At 43.2% G+C, this 21,545-nt stretch overlaps 1 protein-coding gene across 2 annotated transcripts in view; it reads left to right on the top strand.

Moving 5' to 3' along the window:
* tnksa (tankyrase, TRF1-interacting ankyrin-related ADP-ribose polymerase a) overlaps positions 1 to 21,545 on the top strand; it is a 71,273-nt gene that overhangs the window by 1,772 nt on the left and 47,956 nt on the right. For both annotated transcript variants that reach the window (XM_056433062.1, XM_056433060.1), the window contains exons 2-4: positions 786 to 901; positions 2,651 to 2,759; positions 8,670 to 8,765. In XM_056433062.1, the coding sequence (XP_056289037.1) occupies positions 786 to 901; positions 2,651 to 2,759; positions 8,670 to 8,765 (321 nt within the window). The remainder of the gene's footprint in view (positions 1 to 785; positions 902 to 2,650; positions 2,760 to 8,669; positions 8,766 to 21,545) is intronic.

The raw sequence follows: 21,545 nt of genomic DNA, 5'->3' as shown, positions 1-21,545 counted from the left end.
CAGCGCCAACAAATCCCCGACTCAGTGATGCCTTTATTCTGCGTATCGACAGTTTACAGCCACCGGCGGGTTGACATTTAGTAATTTGCCAAAATTGCTTCAAAAGGTTTGCAAACAAGCCTGCAAGCCCCCCCCCCCCCATGCCCAAAACCAACAAATAATCAACGTCAGACTTAACTATGAAGGCGACACAATGAATGTCATGTTTAAACATAATTTATTCTACAAGCAGGAAAGAGAGAAGACTCAGACAATAATTATTTTTTTCTGTTTTATTCTTCCCTGTTCTTGTTTACGGTCCGCGGCCATTGAACAAGGGGATCATCTTCAGTTCAACTCTTCAGCTCCAGACCTGATTGCTTTTTTAAAATTCTTTCATCGGTGCAGATGAAAGAAGATGAAGGGATAACTACTTGAACATCTGTTTTACCTCATAATCCCCAGCAGCTTGAACAACGGATGTCCCGAACAACGCGTTTGTAGTGAAGACATAGAGAGCTTCACTTGTCCGGTGTTTCCGTAAACTGCTGTCACGTGTGCCTCACAGAAAAAATGCACACACTTTATAAATATCAAGTAAACAAGATGATGCAGAGCGACGTATTTATTTCTTAACAGGAAACGGACACGGCAGCCGGTCTAAAAACCTTCGGTCAAAGATGCAGATTTGATTTTGAAGAAGCGGTTTCATCTGGGACTCGTCGTTCAAATGCCGTAACAGCCATCTCCTTCTTCTCTTTGTCCTTTTCTCTCTCTCGCTCTCTTGCTCTCTGACTGTATCTCAGGTTTTGGGCGGAGAGATGTGGTGGACCACCTGCTTCAGATGGGCGCCAATGTGCACGCACGGGACGACGGTGGTCTGATCCCGCTTCACAACGCCTGCTCATTCGGGCACTCCGAGGTGAGACTTTGCACAGCAAACCTATTGATGTAGTAGTATTTATAATTTTTTTCAAAGAAAGAAAAAGTATGTAGAATCCCAAACGGATAAGTAGAAGAAGTAAGAAGTAAGCTGTAATTGATATGGAGAGCAAAAGGTTATTATTTAACAACAACAAAAAACGTAGAACCTCATTGCTACTTTGATTTTCTGGTCACGCATGGCGATGTTTTGGAGTCTCTGTGACAGATGTGCGAAAGCTTTTTATCTCCCCGGGCCTTTAACCACGGTCATTAATCGAGTGATAACAATTTGGATTGTTTCAAAGGCTTTTAGAGCTTTCTCTGGGAGCACTTTGCAACCATGTCAGAAAAGCGCAGCGCTAATGCAACGGTGATGAGAGTAAACACCGTCCAAACCGAAACCAATCACTGGGCAACGACACGGAGGCCTCTGAGAGCGGTCTGCTTTAGGTTTACGTTTTTGTTTGATTTTCTTTTAATGATTTTTTTTTTGGGTGTCTGACACTCGGATTGTGGAATAACTTCGCTGGAAAGTGGAGGATTAAACCCTTTTAAATTGCTGCATTAAGTAAAGGAGAATCTGGTCGTCTTATAACCAAGTGAGGGCGAGATGAAGTCCGGGACTGACGGGCACGTCGGTGCGGCATCGGCGCAGCCATCGTGTCGCACCTTTGACGTCAGGGAAAAGGTGTTGAACTGCAATGCTTTTCTGTTTTGTTTTTGCTTCTGGAATTGCTTTTTTAAGGCAGAGACCTCCGGTTCTGAAAAGTGAAGCAAATGTGGAAGTGCCTTTTAAAAAAAATTGCAGAAGAAAGAAAGTCTTTGAGAAAATGACCCTAATCTCTCACTTGATTTATCTCAGTAAACATTGTGAACATGAGTTTATGGTTAAATGACATGACGTCTTCTTTAATACAGCGTGATCTGCGTCTAGTGAAACGGACCAACAAGCAGTATGTTTAGGGCGTGGCTACTTTGCGATCGACAGGTCACTACCTTGTTGTCTGTGTTCCCTTTAACATATTTCACACTTTCACACAGCGTTTACAGGTCATGAAAGTTTATGGTCATCGCCAACATAAAAGCCTTATTCAGCATCCAGTTGCACTTAGCTCCATTCTTCTGTTTCTTTTTTGGTTTAACCAAGATGTCGACGGCCGAAACGTCGAACTCGAGGCTTTAAAACCGTAAACCAACAAACCAATTGGTCACACACCATGGTGATTACATCACAGTCCTACGGTTGTCCTGTAAACACTGATGCACTGAGAAGACTGTATAACAGGAAAAGAAAAAAGCTTTGTAGAACAAAACAAGTTTGGCAGAGCTCAACTGAATTTTCTTTCCTAAATACTCTCTAATTTTCTTTCATATTCTCTTTATTACAGTGAACCTCTGCTGAGAGACTTATCACATATTGTACTACGATTTAATACAGATTCAAGCTCCACCATTCCAAAAATATTTTCTTTCCTAAAAAGTGCTGTTTTAACTTTCTAATTTGTGCTGTGTGCCAACTTCTTTTAATAATAACCAGTCAAATATAGACTGATATTTACATGCCTGAACAAAAGCTCACAATTATTATTTTAACTAATAATTATTATTATAAAAAATATCCAAAAAGCCCTTGTGGTTGCTTAGATCCACTATTTCTGGTTTGAGTATGTCATTTTCAACCTGTATATTTTTATTTATTGTTTTTGCCAAACAAAGAGAATACAGATGTGCTGTCTGTTGTTTTCAGGTGGTGTCCCTGCTGCTGTGTCAGGGGGCCGACCCCAACTCTCGAGACAACTGGAACTACACGCCACTCCACGAAGCTGCCATCAAGGGCAAGATAGACGTCTGTATCGGTAAGCACCGATAACCGCACTCCGCACACACTGTGGCCTCAATAAACACAAATGCAAATTAACCGTCCGTTTATTCACATGAAATAATCGTGTGGCATTTTGAGTTGTCTGTTTCTCGGCGTCCGTTGGCTCGGTAAAAGGGAATTGGCCTCGTGAGCAGAAGGAAATCATTGTTACTCGTTGCCTCATTGCTTCCAGGAGTTGCATCGTTCCCTTGGGTGCAATACCAGTCAGTGGTTGTTCTGTGGCCTTTCTGAATATGTTTCATTAATTGCAGTGGTGTTGCTGCAGTGAATTCATAGATATTAAAATCCCTTGAGTGTTTGTGTGGGCCCTTTTTTGTTTTTAATTGTCTTCTCTTCCACCGCCGCCCGAATTCACAACCCGAAGCTCTGTATAATCAATCAATAATATAATAATCACTATAATCAATTTTAGAAACTATAATAAACCACCTGCAGACTGTACGCTGTTATCTTTCCACTACGGATCAAGCGGCAAATAAGCTGCAAATTGCAATTACTGTGTTACTGCCTGTTCTTTAGCAGGAGACAGAAGTGCATTGATCTCTTTGCACAATAGACAAAGACATTACACCATACGTACGATTTTAATTTTTAGAAAAAAACGCCACGCCGCTATTTCAGAAAGTACATCAGCGGCAGCCTGAGGAAGATCTGAAGGAGAAAAGATCCGCGCAGCATGACATCCGTCTGAGCAGTAAATTGGAGGATAATCTTTACGATCTTAATGGAAAAGTGCTGCTCAGCGCGAGCAGCAATAACAAATGACTGCGATGATAGTCGGCGTCACCGAGCTGCCGGATCCAGTCTGGAGTGCCGAGAGCAGCGAGGAGGCAAAAGTTGCTCCTGTTGTTTCTTTTTTATGTCTCCAACACGCTGCTGCAGAATGTCGAGACTTTAATGACTGCGTAGACGCACGGGGCTTTGTGGAGCTCTGAGGATTTATTAAGCATTTAACATGCGTGTATGTTTCCAATAACGCATGCGTGAGAGTTTGTGCTTCAACACATTGAAACGGCTGCTTTACCTTTTCAAGGTAATGCAATGCGAGGTGGACGTGGGAGTAAAATGGTTAAGAACGTTCATTTACGCACACATTCGCATGTCTCTCGGTTTTTTATTGAAAAGGCCCATTGTGCAGCGGGTCGCCGTGGGGTGTCAGTTTAACAAAAGTGGGTGCCCAGAAAAACAACGTGACAACCTCCCTTCGCTAAAGAGCAAGATGTTCCGTTTAAAAAAAATGATTTAAACAAACGCGCACCTCCTCGCATATGTCGCATAACGGTGGCATTCATACGGCTTTATACAGCAATCGAGGACAAGTCTGTGCAGTTTAGGAGGTTGAAGTTAAGAAGCTGAGGCCAATTGTCTTAGAGTTGGAGGCGGCACTTCGTTTAGTCACAGTGACATTCTGCACTTCTCTGATAAGACGTCTAAACATGCCGCCTGAAACCTTTTGTGAAGCAAGCAGGACGACAAACGCATGATTGGCTCCCACAGTAAAGATGTAACGGTCACGTCACCAATTTTAGAGATGATTTGAAAAAATGGAATATACATATATATATATGTATGTTTGTGGGTCTGATGGTTGATTTTCAATATGGCAATGCCATTTGTGTGTGTTCTTTTTAAGAGATCTATTTTGAACCAGGTCTTTACTCATCAAACTGTTGTACTCTCTCATGTACGACGTAGTCATTGGCTTCTGAATGCGCTGGTGTGTGCATATCCAGTCTGGAAAGATGTTGAACAATTGCCTGACAAGTCCAGCTTCTGAGCATTCTCGCTGAGGTCAAAGCGCCACGTGCCGACCACTCCCAGCGTTAAGGCTCTTTTCCTCTGGTGTTAATCCGAAAAGGAAAAGTGACTTTGCGGTATTTAAATGTTTTTGGTTTCCTGTCCTAACCGCACAGTTGCCTCTTGTTGCTTGTTTATTGGACAGCGTTTTGGAGGCCTGTCCTCCTGCCAGGTTAGAGAGTCGGCAGCAGAGTGAGAGCCAAACCAGTCCGAGTCCGATTCTTCCCTAACTTCAGCTCCGCATGGAGGATGCTCTATCCTCTTCGTTGGTGTTCACGCAACTTGAGTCAGACATTAATCTTTTATTGCTGGCCCTGCATCTCTGCCAGCTCAAGGTCTGGGCGCAATCTCATCAACACACTGGGGATAAGAAGATCTTGGAAATCCTACAGCAGCCACACGATTGGCTCCGAGTTTAATAACCCGCTGCCTCCGTAAATGTCTGTTCGGTAGTACATGGTTCACATGGCGTCCTCATCTCTCCACTGGTCTCATTTGACTGGTTGTCCATCGGATCATTGGCCAACTGAGACTTTCCCACCCCAGATGTCAGCATGGTTAATAATCTTTTGATAGATAGATAGATATATACTTTATTAATCCCCAAGGGGAAATTTGTCGTCACAGTAGCAGCACCAATAAACGAAACATACAAGAATCTTGTTGGGTTTTTGCCCTTTCCTCATCACTCGTACCATCAAACCTCTGCTTTTTTTTAACTATAACTTTTATTAAGGTTCTATTGTGTATTTCTTTGTTGAAATGACTTGTAATAAGCCTCGTCCAGGGGTTTTAATTTATTGAACTTGCTAAGACGTCAGGATAATACGCTTGCATTGGTTCTTTTAAGATATTATATTGGTTACATTTTGTTTTTAAGGAAATGTTTTCTATTTAAAAGCGAGAACATTGCTCCTTCCAATATCTCAGTGCCTCTGATTCAAACAAGCTTGTTTTAACTAACAGCCCAGAACCCAAAGATATTAATTACAGTAACAGATTAGCAGTGTCATTTGAGAGGTGGGGAACAGTCAATCTTTGGTATTTGTTCCTGGATAATTAACTGGAAATAAATAATATATTATCCATTTTATTTCTGTTGATCAATTAAGTCTCTGAACGACATTTGGTGTCGACACCTGGTCCGTTTCAGATGTTTAAATGCATTCATTCATTTGGTTTCTACTAAAGGCGGCGGCACAGGAAACAGGCGTTATCTCTTTCATGTAGGAATGGCGTTTTTTAAAAACTTTTTTCCACGAAGTGCCTGCAGCTCTTTGTCCAAGTGTTCTCTTGTGCAAAGTGTGCCACTAAAAATGTCTTCATGTATGTTTAGACCAGTGGCGGGCCGTCAGGGCCAGCAAGGCCTTCTCTGCTGGCCTAAACATCATCAGAATATATATTTTTTTCTAAATATATTTTCCCACAAATATGTATTCAATTATTTCCCAGAGTAAGAGTTATTCTCTTAATTTCATAGCGTTCCTCTTGGTTGCGCTGCTGCCATCGCCAGGTTGAGATTTGGAGGGCTGGTCTTTCTGTTAGATCATTTATCCAATCATATTCAGCCATCGTGTGTTGCCAGGGGGCTAAAATCTGCCCTTAGGCCTTCAGAATCAACATTGCGGGCGCTGGTAGCTTCAAGTGAATGGGAATGACAATGTTGTGTCAACCAATCAGCTTTAGAGTTGGCTCCTGTAGGCCTTCTAGAAGGCCCCGGAACCGGCACAGGAGCCAGCTAGCAGGCGGAGTGCTGCACGTCTTTTGATTGGATTACCAATATTGAGAGGCGGGTCCTATGGGCAGGTAGATGCAAAACCTCAGAACTGAGAAACTGAATTTGATAAAGGAGTTAATTCGCGGACTACAAAGCTGTTTTTTCAACCCACAATGGCGGAAGGAGGAGAAGATGTCGATTTGGTCGAGCATATACTTGAAATCTGCTTTGGGTGCGACAATGCCATGTTTAGTGAACAAACGAGTGCAAGTGACTTTTTTTTCTTCTTTTTCTCCGTCATGATGCGCGCATTCTGCAGCGCGCGAGACGGAGAGCCGAGAGAAATGACATGCTGTTGTGTAGATACGATCAACATCAGACGGCTGTTTAGTTTAATAAATGAACAAAGACGGGCGGGCCAATTTTTTTTAATGTCATGCGATCTACCAATACTACGCCGCGATCGACGTATTGAGCAGCCCTGGTCTAGAGCCATGGCATCATAATGATAGTAATAAGAGGTGGATTAATTCGGGTGGGACTGTGTAGGACCTCACTGAAGGCCCAGGCCCCAGGCCCACGGCCCGCCACTGGTTTAGACCAACTAATATTACACATTCCCAGAAATGCTTTTACTGTGAGGGAGCTGCAGGAAGCGTTGACGCTCCAGTGAAACCAAAGTTAGAGCGTCTTTATCTTCTATTCCCCAGTGAAACGCGATATTTTAGTGGCTGAACGAGGGATTTGATTGGGCCACTATAAAGTTGGCGGGCTGACAATGTAGCCCAATACCTCGCTACAAACGTATATCACTGGATCTATACGTCAAAGGAAAGAACTTTAAAACACTTTTTTTAAACCATCAAGACTAATTGATTCTTGTATGGATGTCAGGTATACCTTACCCTCCAAACCCACTCTCTTTAATGCCTGCACATGGACAGACAAAAGATGATTGGATGTTGTTTTAGAAAGCTGAAGAAAGAGGTCTTTTGTGCCCTTTTTGCAAATATGGTTAAATATGTGTACAGCATGACCGGCAATCAGCGAATCTCGGCTCAAGAAGACGGCGTAATGCTCAACCTGCCGGTCTGCTATTTGACTTTTCAGTTTTTCCCATTTGATCAGCACACCTCAGATGAGACATGCTGAGAACAAATATGTGTCCCTAAGTTACTTATTAATTGGATGTAAGCCGGTCAGGTAATCATAAGATAATGGCTGCAAGCCTGACATTGTCCTGAAAAGACCAAACTAAAAACCCAAAACTTGAAGTTGACAACCCAAATCGTGTGTGTGCGGTCATTTTTCTCTCTGTCTCACTATTGCCAGATCGTTATCGTGTGTGTGTGTGTGTGTGTGTGTGTGTGTGTGTGTGTGTGTGTTGTGTGTGTGTGTGTGTGGTAGTCTAGTTCAAAGGGCACGTGCACCGGGGACTGCTCAGCGATCGCACCAGTAGGTCATGAGATGGAGGAGGCAGTGACTGTGTTGACATTGGAGCCCTCGAAAGAGCTAATTTACCAAAGAAAGAAAAGAAAACCGAGAGTCGAGGCAGAGTTTGTTATTCAGCTCATACCTGTTCAGTCGTTGCATAACTCTCTCCTCTCCTCCATCTCTTCTCACTTCTTCCTCTCTCATGTCTCTTCTTTTCTCCCTTGTCTCCTTTCCTGTCTTTTCCCTCCTCACTCCTCCTCTCCTCTGTTTTTGTTCTACTCCCTGCTCTCGCTCCCTCTCAAGCACACAAACACTCTTGGTTTGTTGTCCTCTCCCATCCTCTTATCCCTCCCACCCCATTGTCCCCCCTTCACTCCCCCCCCCCCTCCCTCATCTTGCTCTCCGCTGCATCAGTCAGTCGGAGAGGCGAGAGTCTCTCCACTCGCACTGCCTGCCCGCCTCGTCGCTGCCGCCTCTGCTGCTCCCTCCATTAGCCGTGTCAACTCGTCTCTCCGTTCCTCACTCGTTCTAATTTATTCTTCCCAGCTTCGCCACAGGCTCCCCGCCGCCGCTCCCCCATGGAGGCGTTGTGTGTTTTGTAGCCGGTCGCGTCGGCGCTCTTTGTACGGTCCGCCGTTTGTCTGGCGGTGTGGTGTAGCTTCCGCTGCTCTTGTTGTGGCATGTCTGTTTACATCAGCGGCGTGGCTGGCAGGGCAGAGGCAGCCAGGGGCAGCCGAGAGAGCAGCGCTGGAGGAGGAGGAGGAGGAGGAGGAGGAGGAGGAGGAGGAGGAGATCCAGGGAGAGCAGGATGTGGTTCAGGAGCGGGAGCAGCAAGAGGAGGAGGAGGAGGAGGAGGACTAACGGAAGGTGTGTGTCGGGGAGTTTGCATGTCGGTCCAGGAGTTCAGCTACTGTCTGTGTCTGCCCTGTTGTACAGTGTTACTGCAGCACGGAGCCGACCCCAACATCCGCAACACCGATGGCAAGTCCGCCCTGGACCTGGGCGAGCCCTCCGCCAAGGCCATTCTCACAGGTCAGTGTACACACACACACACACGGGTCAGCACATGGCTGTGTTCCCATTGCGCATTGTGTTTGTTTGTTTGTCTTTCCTGTTCTCAGTGTCCTCTTTGCTTTCCGCTCTTTCGGGATGCACTTTTTTTCCCTTCCCACTCCTCTCTTAATGTTAACAGGTTGCACACACACACACACACACACACACACACACACACACACCGTTCCCCCAACATTCCTTTCATTCTGCCCAAGGCTGCAGGCGGTATTGCCTCTTGTTCGGGTCCATCTATCACCCATGCATGTTATTCAGTCCTTGTGTCCGAGGCTGTACGCACATCGGCCTTTCGTTCGCGTTTTCTTTGTCCGGCCTCGCCTTCCTCCAATGATCAGGTGTCCGAGGTGTTTGTGTTTCTGCTTTCCTGTATAATCTCATTCTTCTGGCTGAGGCTGCACTCATTGATCAGCTACTCCATAAACTCACTCTGTGTTAGATTTTGCTCTTTGTTTGTTTGTTTGTTTATGTATTGTCATGTGTTGTTGAAAAGCAGAGGAAAAAGCAACACAACGACACAGCAGACCTTAACGTGAAGCGTTTTGATCTTTGATACAGCACAACGCTGCAAACAGTAACGGATTGAAAATACATTTAAAGGCAGTTTAAAGACTGTAAGAACACCACACCCATCCTCCTTCTCCTTCTCCTCCTCCTCCTTCTCCTCCTCCTCCTCTTCCCACCTGGGTTTAGGCTGCAGCTAGAGGCTTTTACACCCTTACTGGCAAAAGAATATATATGGGAGCTTTAGTGGTCAACATGGGACACTAAAACTCAAACTGGTTGTTTTATTGTAAAAAAGCACTTGAATGCAGCAGGACCCATTACACGTATTTAGTGGTAGAGAAACCACATGGACAAAGATACAGCCTTTATATGAGGAAATAATAAAAAACAGATATGGCTTTAAAATGAAGAAAAATGTGGTATATATTCTTTTTAATTTTTCCTTGGTTAGACGAGTCACTGTTTTAGTTTTATGATTTTGCAAATCAGCACGTTGAATTTTCAATCTTCTCTTTTGACGAGCTTCTTCCTGCTATATTGTCGACACACACACACACACACACACACACACACACACACATGTACACGTGTTGGCTTATGAGTTATGAGTCCTCATCTCGTTTTCTCTTCAGTTGAGAAAGACATGGGTCTTATTGAACTAAATTAGTCCTCCTATTTATGTTTTGCCTTTTTTAGCAGCCTCCATTTACACTGTGTTACATCACCAATTCCCTCTGTGGTAAATGAGATGAACCGCAGCGAGGAGCTGTGCAGTGCCAAAACATGTGGACGATATTCGCCGTCGCCGGTCTGTGAAAACATTCTACTTGGCATAGAGAATTGAAATGAGGTTTTCCAGGTTATTGAACATTGACCCTGATATTTGTCCCCTTCACCCCATCTCGGTGTCAGCCATGAGACCATTTTTAAATGGAGCTGTCATGGATATGTGATTAATGGGCAGTTAAACAGAAATCTGCCTCGATTATATAGAAAATATGGTGCGCCTTATAACTCCAGAACGTGTGTGACAGGAGAACTGTGGTGACGCCAAAACGCTAACGGCCCCATCTACAGGCGGAGGCTAGTTTGTCCATTCTGGGCTCCTGTAGAAACCTTGCGGTGCGACATGGAGGACTTTGTGAAGTGGTTCTGCTCCTTATGCATCTATAAACGCCCCATTAAAGAACACAAATGTTCTGTTTTGGGCGATTAACTCATAAAAACACAGTTATGTTTATTATATTCTTACAACAGATTCCCCAAAATCCCACACATTGGACTTTTAATTCAATGTACCTGTGAGAACCCACTGAAATGAGCTTCAGTGTGCTGCAAGCTGCCTTCACACATTACAGCCATATATACGAGCAGCTTTTTTTTATCCTGTCTTAAAGTGAAGCAAAGGTCGCACCTCAGCACTGACCTATGCAACCTTGATGTATTTATAACTGGAAAAACGTTTTGAGCCGATTTATGATGCCCCATCTGCCTACCTATTGTATCTTAAAGCTCGGCAATGGAAACAAGAGCGTTGGGAGTAGAATATGTTTTACATTTACATAAATTAGGCTCTTTTCAAGACATTTTAAGTGCAATTAATATCATTAATAATGACTGTGTTCCACTCAGGTGATTTATTAAGCCCCTGCTAATGTGCAGGCATGCGTCCTACCAGAACTGGGTCACCTAACTAATGCAGCCTTAATTGAGGTTATCGATTCCACCGGTGCTTTTCTTTTCCCTGCTATGGCATGTCAAAAGGTCGCCACATGATGAATGGAGGCGAAGCCCATGTGTTAGAACGCACAAAATGTGTCTGAATCCGCTTCGGTAAAGTGTGTTTTTGAAATCCCACGGAAAAAGACAACAGTAAGACGTCGACGAGGACAGCTAAATGTCATCTGGCGGTTTCAACATCTGCCGTTGCCGCCGGCATCCGCCGATGCATTGGGGTGAAAATGAGTCGTTAACAGGGAAACCAGCTGATCCAATACGCCAGCACTGGGCCCGCGGCGGTGCTTCAGTCTTCTGTCTGTGCTTCAGTCTTCTGTCTGTGCTTCAATCTTCTGTCTGTGCTTCAGTCTTCTGTCTGTGCTTCAATCTTCTGTCTGTGCTTCAGTATTATGGCTGTGCTTCAGTCTTCTGTCTGTGCTTCAGTCTTCTGTCTGTACTTCAGTATTATGTCTGTGCTTCAGTCTTCTGTCTGTGCTTCAGTATTCTGTCTGTACTTCAGTATTATGTCTGTGCTTCAGTCTTCTGTCTGTGCTTCAGTCTTCTGTCTGTGCTTCAGTATTGTGTCTGTACTTAAGTATTATGTCTGTACTTCAGTATTATGTCTGTGCTTCAGTCTTCTGTCTGTGCTTCAGTATTCTGTCTGTACTTCAGTATTATGTCTGTGCTTCAGTCTTCTGTCTGTGCTTCAGTATTGTGTCTGTACTTCAGTATTGTGTCTGTGCTTCAGTATTGTGTCTGTACTTCAGTCTTCTGTCTGTGCTTCAGTATTATGTATGTGCTTCAGTCTTCTGTCTGTGCTTCAGTATTATGTCTGTGCTTCAGTATTGTGTCTGTACTTCAGTATTATGTCTGTACTTCAGTATTCTGTCTGTGCTTCAGTCTTCTGTCTGTGCTTCAGTATTCTGTCTGTACTTCAGTATTCTGTCTGTGCTTCAGTCTTCTGTCTGTGCTTCAGTATTCTGACTGTGCTTCAGTCTTCTGTCTGTACTTCAGTCTTCTGTCTGTGCTTCAGTATTCTGACTGTGCTTCAGTCTTCTGTCTGTACTTCAGTATTATGTCTGTGCTTCAGTCTTCTGTCTGTGCTTCAGTATTCTGTCTGTGCTTCAGTCTTCTGTCTGTACTTCAGTCTTCTGTCTGTGCTTCAGTATTCTCACTGTGCTTCCGATCTGACACATTGGCCGCACCTTGTTAAGTAGCGTGAATTATCCTCTTAATGGCCGGCACTAATTACCCAAACTCTCGTCCTGTCACATTGTCTTATCACCCGGCGCCATCCCGAGAGTGATTCCACCGTTCTAATTATCGCTGGCAGTGATGCATTTAACGCCAAGACATTATCGTAGACGTGGTCGGGTTTTGGTAAAACTTGCAGAAAATACAAAACCAAGCCTTCAAACCCATTTTTACAGAAAGAAAACCCCCCCGTCAAGAGTGTACATGTGAACATATGTGTGTGTGTGCGTATGTAGCCTGTGTGTGGTCCTCCACAGAGACTCCGTGCATTAGCCTCTTCCTCTTTGGTCCTGCGTGTTCTACGATTGAGAGGATCCGCTCTATTCCTCATCTCCGCTGCAGGCCGGCACAGCTCTCAAATTCAGTCGGCGGTGATGGAAGTTTATATTGACCCATAAATAAGCTCTACCGCTCAGCCACATCCAACAAAGTGCTCTCAGAATTGATAGACCGCGTACCCTGTTTCCTGGAGATGTGGAACGAAAAGACAAAAAATAATTAGATTTATTTTTTAAGGGGGCTTCGAAACGGGAAAACAATCGTTTGTTTTGCAAGACATTCGATTGGGTTTGGATCGCTCGCACACCGCGAGGCGTCGTCAGTCGGCAAGTTCTTCGTCATCCCGTTCCGTCATGGATTACAGCTCATTGGGAATCTGTGCGTGCAGCACTACCGCCCACAATCTGCTGTCGCAATGTAAGCAGCAGCATCGATGAGCAAATACGTCCGTTAGAAATGTAAATAGTCTTTACTCCGTTGTGGCCGTGCAGTGCAGAAGCCTGGAGGGTTTCAAGTTAATAATGTCGTCCTTATCGAGTTACAAAGGACAGATTTGCGGCGCGCTTAGCGTATCGCTAGACTGTTGCTGGCTCCTGGAGCTCCAGCCGGACGCCCCCTCAGTACACAACATTGATCTGATGTTGGAGGGAAGCTGCTGTGTTTCAGATGTGCTTCATGGTGCTGCGTCGATGCTGAGGAGCGCAAGAGAAATCTGTATTTTGTGACCAGTCAGTCACTTCCTGCACAACCGCTGCTCCTCGGCACCGAGAGGCATATACAATCAATTACGCACAACGAGCGTATTTGGCGTGTGGACGTAGAGCGTATTTCACAGGATACACAGTGGACGTACATGTAGAGACTGTGTAAAATAACGGGAAACTGGCGAGCAGCAAAACTAAATCTGCAGATCAGTCGTAGGCAGGAGGGAACGGCCGGCTGCTGGCGCGCTGTCGAGCTGCCGGCAGGTGGGTTGAGCTGCCTTTCGGTCAGTCGGCACAGCGGCTTCCTCCTGCTTCCAGCCTTCACGCTAACGCAAGATAACCGCCAAGGTTCCTACGCCAGCGTGAGCGTTTCATCAAAAGCCTGGCAATTTCCCAGAAATTCCGAATATCAGACTGCAGATAAGTAATGGAGAGAAACGCAGGGTAATGATGTGAAAATCCACAGAGGAGCTTACAACGGAAAACAAAGGGATCAGCGGGAGGATTTTCTCTCGGATCCGTCTTTCCTGTCGTTGGTGATTGATCTTCGCATTGCCAGGAAAAGCAGTGATTAGGACACTTTTTCATCAAGTTGTTTCTGCCCTTGACAATTCGGTCTTTTCTCCCCTCGAAACTCCGTCGCTTTCTTTCTTCACTCCTCAATTACGACGTTGCTTAATGAGCTCGCAAGTACAGCGTGTACTCCGTCCGCCCCTCATCCTCGCCGCCCTGGCACGTCGTCTCTACCCGGTGTCCCTTTGCCCCCTGCTGTCGCTCAACCGTCTCCAGCCCCATACCGATGGGCCGCTCCGTCTTTCCCCTCCGACATTCGCCGTTCATTCTCTCCCCGCGCCACACTCGGAACGTCTCGGTCTGCCTCATCCGCTTTAAATCTCCGACGGTAACGCGACGCCATGGAGTACACACAGATTAGCCGTCGGTGCGTCACAGACCTCGGCAGCCCTGCAAAGAGTGCGCAGTTTGCATTCAGTGTCGTGAGATGTAGGCTGTTGATCAACATCACTGCCAATATACACAACCGACTTATCTTCTGAACTGAGGCTGTTTGTCCACGAATCTTCGGCCAAATACTTTGAGATCCTACAAACCAACAAACTGGTGGAACATAAGCTGTATGCAAATGAACTGGCGCAGGTTGTTTATGTGGTAATCTCTCTTAGACTGTTGTCCCAGGTATTAAGCACTCATTGGGGATATTGGCTGCATCATTGTTAGGAAATTTGCATATCTTTGTTTTTGTTGTCTCAAATAGGAAACAAACTACGTTATATAAACGCAATATCGGTTTTATTCAAAGAACAACACTGGTAGAAGCAGATCCGTTTTCTCAGAAGAAAACTTGTTTAATGAATAAAGCAATGCCATCGGTGACGGAGCATCTGGCTGTTGGAGGGAAAGGGAGGCAACACCCCAAAAGGCACCGATGTTTAAATGAAGTGACTAAATACAACAGCTTTGGTCCTCGCACCTTACTTTGCTTCAACACTATTTAACCAGCAAAAGTGGATTTGTACTTTCACCGCTTCAGTCTTCCAGAAGTAAGAAAACCTCATTCACCGTTGCTACCCAGGGGTCGTTTTGTTCTCTTGCTGCCCACAGGTGTCAGTTGAGGTCAGCTGTTTAGTGGGCTGAATTCAGATGAAGAAGAAGACCACGTCCACATGGTACAGCCTCATCTGGCACCACAGATCAGCCAATAGGTGAAGGTTATTCATTCCGTCGCTTTATGGACCTTTACGATGTCTTTCTTCTGACGGTAAATGAAGAAGGCGATCATTCCTGTTTGCTGTGGGATAAAAAGGAGAGAGAGAGAAAGAGAGAAACACTGGAAGAGATAAACAGAGACGGAAGAGAGACGAGAACACAGAGCGTGAGAAGCCGAGTCCATTAGCTGCTATTAATTACCTCTGATTGGTATTCACAGACTACCTGCTTCTGAGCCTCAGAGAGATCAATGCTCCACCCTGGACCTCGGTCAGCGCACACACACGCGCACACTTTCTCATTACTTTAGCCTCTCTTGTTTTAATGTGTCTTTAACCCATTCCCGCGCTGATACGAACAAATCGGCTTCATTTCAGCTGCGCTGTGTGTCACGCTGCTGTTTGCTTTGGGTTCGCTGCCAACCAGATGGCCGGACGGCCAGCTTGGCATGCAGCGGGAGGTTTCACCCTCCGTGAGCTGTCTGTCTTTATGAAGTGCTGTTGCCCATTTTGATACAAAAGATTATCTCCTTTTTAATTGCTGGCTTGTCTGGTGTGTGTGCTCAGCATTATCAAACATGCTCTATATTCATTAAATTCATTCATGCATAACAAAAAAAAAGAAAAGAGGATTTACTAGACAATTTAAGATAACACTTTTTTTTCGAGGACATTCATTTACTAATGCATTGGCCAAATGTATGATATACCTATAAATGTGATACCCCATCGTCTTTATTCATTATCATCATAAATAAAATATATGATTTAGTTGGAAGCTTCTCTTGAGGCTTTTGACTGAAGCTTTGAATGTCTGCTGTCCCGTTTGATTAAATCTAAGTACATCCAACTGTGAAGCAGGGAATCCCCGTGGCGAATGAAGACGCTGGTGGTTTACATTGGGGTTGGTTAAACGGGCGCCGAGGGGCAGCGGCCACGCGTCAGTAATTGATGAGTCGGGAGTACGGCCGGGTGGTCCATGTCACTGAAGATGGCCCATGATCTTTTTGGTTTTCTCTTTTCAGTCTCTTTTTTAAAATGCAAAATGTGCTGCTCAGTATGGGTTAGAAAGGGTAATATCTGTGTGACCTTTAACCTCCAATCTGCTGATGGACAGGCTCCTCTTGGTCAAAACAATGGGCATTTATAAGATACATGTAAGCTACATTATCATATTTTCTTCTCCATGACCTTTCCTTGATGAATCCTATTACTGAAGCAATGACCTCGCTGGAAATCAATGAACTCATTGTGTCTCATCTTCTTCAATCTGTAAAGCATGTTTGCACATTTTTTACATTTTAGAGGCAAAACAGTTTCCTGGATCAAATATACAAAGCGTCAGTCTCACTTTAACAACACGGGGAGTGAAAGATGGCCTCACACTTGGATTTCAAACTCGAGAACTGTCTCGGAGAGAACTCGCCGTCGGAGACGGGACAATATTTGCTATTTGAGCGGCAAACATTGTCACTGGTTGGCTTCAGATTTGACAGTTCCAGTACATCTTCACCAGGTGGTGGAAGCTTTCGGTGCCGTGTCCAGATGTAGATTGGATCCTTCTTTGTCTCAATTCCGTCACGAAGGCAGAGTGTGGAGAACTTGAAGAGGCTGAGTGAACAACTGCAGAATTAAACACGATTGAACACTGGAGGAATCCCTGTGTCACCTTGTCATAGTTAGCTGTTCATCTACAGCAGTGAGTTGCAGACGGCAGTGAAAGGCTGTCCCTGACAAAGAAACTACTTCTCCAAGGATGTGCTGAGAGGAGACGGGGAGGGAGAAGAAAAAAACAGCATCGAGAGAATAAAATAGCTTTCAATCATCCTGCTTTACGAGAGTGCAAATGTTCATTTCTCTTACTGGCTTCGTGATCGGTTTGCTAATTTCTTTGCACTTTTAATTTACGGGTGTTTCCCTGTCACAACTAAATCATTCTCGGTTATTTATTTGAGTTCAAACGTTGGCAGGAGAGTTCATGACTGAAACTCTGGGTCGCAACTGCCTCCCAAACAGCAGCTGCCTGGACTCCTGACGGAGGTGTCTTGGACAGCACCACGTCTCAGTGCTCATCCGCATTCATGAATTACTGCAGAAGATGGGCGTACTCGAGCAAGAGTCTTTGTACTGGAAACAACGTCCAGGCTGAGCAGGTCCCCACGCGAGACCATTCATACGCTAATGGACACCGTCACTTAGTTGGTCTTTGGGGATCTCGGTGAAAAAGTTATTGAAAGACGAGAACGAGACTGCGCTCGCCACAGTTCCGGCTTCTGCCGAGCCGACTTCCACCGCGGACATTTGGCGGACGACCAGAGGCCGTTTAAAACACAGAGCACGGTCACCCCTGAGAAATAAGGTTTGAACTATTAATAAATCTCGGCGAGAGAGGAATAGTGATGGATGCTGATGAGAAGGGACACGAGGGAGTCGTGAAGACTTGCGAGGCAAGAAAGACGTGAATGGGAATAAAGCAACGGGAGGGGGGAAAAACATCTACGGAGGAAGATCAACGGTGTAACTTTTGGTTGTGGGAGATGTTATCAGGGATATAAGCGGTAAGACAATGAAAACACTCAGATTCCCAGGTGTTCATGAAATTATAAGTGGGAGCCAGTGATGTTTGCAGGGAGCTGGATTTTATTGAACTGTTAAATTTTTAACATTTAGTTTAGTTTATTTCGATCAGCAATACTATACAAAAATCAAAATTTCAACAAAAGAAGAAAGTGGCCGACCGAAAGGGTCAAGGCTGAAGCTATCAAGCTTATAAGTGCCCTAACCTATGCTTTCATGAAAATACTTATTTTAAAGAACCATTACATATACCTATATATATATATACATATACACATGCATACAAATTCACACACCCATATAAACATATATACACACACATACCTACATATACATAAAACAATCAACAAAAAAAGCTTGTCCCCATTATCCGTTACTTATGAAGCGTCATCAATGCTGATACGTCTGTACTTGTCCAGAGTCATGTTTTTAATTTTTTTTTTGAATATCACCAGATTCTTACTTTCCTTGATGTCATCAGTTAAACTATTCCACTGTTTCACCCCACAGACAGATGTACACATGTTTTTTAGAGTTGAATGAACAATCGGCTGTTTGAAATTCCATCTCCCTCTTAGTTCATACTCTCCTTCTCTATCTCTAAAAATCTTTTGAATATTTCCAGGAAGTGAATTATGTTTAGCTTTGTACAGAATTTGTGCTGTTTTGAACTCTACTATATCCCTAAGTTTCAGTGTATGTGATTTTAAGAACAGTGAATTGGTGTGCTCAAGATATCCTACATTATTTACTATTCTAATTGCTCTCTATTGCATGATGCATAATGGCTGTAGGGTGCTTTTGTAGGTGTTCACACTTCAACACAATAGGTCATGTATGGTAGAATGAGAGTGTAATATAATGTCTGCAATGATTTATAGTTCAGTATGTGCCGTGTTTTGCATAATATCCCTACAGTTCGTGCTAATTTGGACCTTACATACTTGACATGTTGTTTCCAGCTAAAGTTGTGGTCGATTATCACACCTAAAACATATTCTCGAAAACTCTTTCCAGCTTAACACTATCCAACATTAATTCTACGGAGTATTCGGATGTATATTTTATTACAAAAACCATAAATTTTGTTTTTTTTATGTTTACTGATAATTTATTGACATCGAACCACAACTTTAGCTTACTCAATTCTGCCGTGACAACCTCCAACAGCTGCTGGAGGTTCTCCCCAGCACAGAATACATTAGTGTCATCAGCAAAAATAACATAATTCAATATTTTAGAAACATTGCAGATGTCATTGATGTACAGTATAAATAATTTCGGTCCAAGAATTGACCCCTGCGGAACACCACATATGATATCTAAGAGAGGAGACCTAGCTACACCCATCTGAACAAACTGTTTTCTGTTTTCAATGTAACTTTTTAACCAATTTAGCCCTACCCCTCTAATCCCATACCTTTCCAGTTTATGTATTAAAATACCATGATCAATTGTGTCAAACGCTTTCTTTAAATCGACAAAAACACCGACTGAATATTTTTTGTTATCACTGTTACTTGTTAATTCTTCGACTAAATCCATTAAAGCCATTGCAGTTGATCTATTCGTTCTAAAACCATATTGTCTGTGCATAAGCAACTCAATGAAGCTGTCCAACCGTACAACAAAGAGCTTTTCGAGAATTTTAGAGAACTGGGAGAGCAGTGAAACTGGCCTGTAATTAGTAAATAGGTGTTTTTCTCCAGCTTTGTGTACTGGGATCACTTTAGCAGTTTTCATATTGCTGGGAAAGCATCCCAAGTCAAACGATAGATTACAGATGAAAGTTAGAGGGTCTACTATAGTGTCAATTACTTGTTTTATTAAAGTCATGTCAATACCATTCCAATCCAGAGATGTTTTGTTCTTAAACTTCTGAACAACGTTCATAATTTCATTTTTATCTGTACCTCTCAAATAGATAGTATCTGGATTTCGTTCTCCATAGAATATTTCAGCACCTCCTCCTTGTGGAGGGTTTATTTCATTTGCCAGTTTGGGCCCCACATTCACAAAGAAGTTGTTGAAGCTCTCCACCACCTCCTTCTTGTCAGTGATTGTCCTATAATTATCTATAAAATAATTAGAAAAGCTCGCGCTATTTTTTTATCTTCCTAATGACTGAGTTTAGTATGTTCCATGTGCCCCTGATATTATTTTTATTCTTTTCTAACATTAAATTGTAGTAATCCTTCTTACATTTTCTAATAATATCAGTTAATTTATTTTTATATCTTTTATATTTCATTTCTTTTTCTCTAGTTCTATCTTTTATAAATTTTTTGTACAAGGTGTTTTTTTTTTTACAGGCATTCAACAAGCCCTTTGTGATCCATGGTTTATCAGAGCTATTGATTTTCTTATTGCTTTGTCGCATTGGACAGCTTCTATCATATATTGATAAAAAAATATCCAAGAAAGAGTCATAAGCAGAGTCTACATCCACTGCTTCATAAACAGTTCTCCAGTCTTGTCCCAGCAATTCCCTTCTAAAAGCATCAAGGGTAACTTCTGTTCTTACTCTACTCAGTCTTGTTATACCTTCATCCTTCATCCTTTTATATTCACAATCGTAGATAACAAACACTGGTAGGTGGTCACTTATATCATTAATAAGTAACCCACTAATTAAATTATCTTCCATGTTATTAGTAAATATATTATCTATAATTGTTGCTGATTGAGCTGTTATTCTACTGGGCTTAATAATGATAGGGTATAAGCTCATACTGTACATTGTCGCAGTATATTCATCAATCGATAATAGTTTATTTGGATTTAATAAATCAATATTGTAATCCCCACAAATGAAAGTGACTTTCTGCTCAGTGTTTGTAAACATACCTTCCATCACCTCCTTGAACTTCTCTATACTGGAGCTGGGGGCTCTGTAAACACAACTAACAATAAGATTTTTCTTTTTCCTCATGAAAATCTCTATAGAAATACATTCACACACATCCTCAATACCAGCAGTCATGCAGTTAATAATCTTATATTTAAGTCTTCGATCAACATACAAAGCTGTCCCCCCTCCCTTTTTGTTGTCTCGATTTCTGAAATTTAAATCATACCCTTCCAGTTCAAAATCCACACCTTTCTCCAGACTAAGCCAAGTTTCAGAGATGGCTATCACACTAAAGGGTGAGGTGAATTGACCTAGATAATCTTTTATATTTTCAAAATTGGCATATAAACTTCTGCTATTGAAGTGTATGATCGATATTCCATGTCTTAGATCAAATTTATTATTAAACTGTTCATCAGTGTAGTACTGACAATTACTAGTCAAATTATTAAAAAAATGTATTTCTGGGTCAATATCTGAGTCCATATCTGAGTCCATATCCTGCATCTTGACCAAAGAAGCTCTGAAAAACCATAAGATATAGACACATATAATCATAACTATTCCATGTAGAACAAATTAACAGGACCAGGACCAGTTTGATAATCCAAAGGAAATAGAAGGTTTTGTTCGATTCAAAAAGGAAAAATTCTGTATCCATTACAAAAAAGAAAAAATACTTTATCCTACCAGGTGTCACTGAAACTGGAAAAGTGTTACTGAAACTCATCCAGCTCCTCCAAGCTTCTGATGACGAGGAAGACTTTGCAGTTTGCAGTCCACGTAGATTGAATTTTCTTCTGGTAACGCAGTAGACAGGCTTTTCGAGCGATGTCGGCATTCTTTTTTATCAAGTTTTCGTTCATATAGACATTGGTTCCTTTCAGCCGGCGGCCTTGTTTGAGCAACTCAATCTTGTGCTTTCTGTTAACCAACCGTATGAACACGGCTGGTTTGTCGGTTTTCAGTCTGCGAGGAAGGGGGTGGCATGCCTCTATGTTATTGATATCCATCTTGATTCCGTGTGACTGGAAAAAAGCGGACACCTGTCCCTCCACAGAAGTGGCTTCTTGTTCGGTGAGTTCTTCTCCTTTTTCGCGGGATGCTGCGTGGGCATAGGATCGGGGTTTGA

The sequence above is a fragment of the Pseudoliparis swirei genome, chromosome 15, assembly GCF_029220125.1.
Source record: "Pseudoliparis swirei isolate HS2019 ecotype Mariana Trench chromosome 15, NWPU_hadal_v1, whole genome shotgun sequence".
Lineage (NCBI taxonomy): Eukaryota > Metazoa > Chordata > Actinopteri > Perciformes > Liparidae > Pseudoliparis > Pseudoliparis swirei.
The sequence above is the reverse complement of the archived record's forward strand: the minus strand, read 5'-3'. Positions and strand labels throughout refer to the sequence as shown.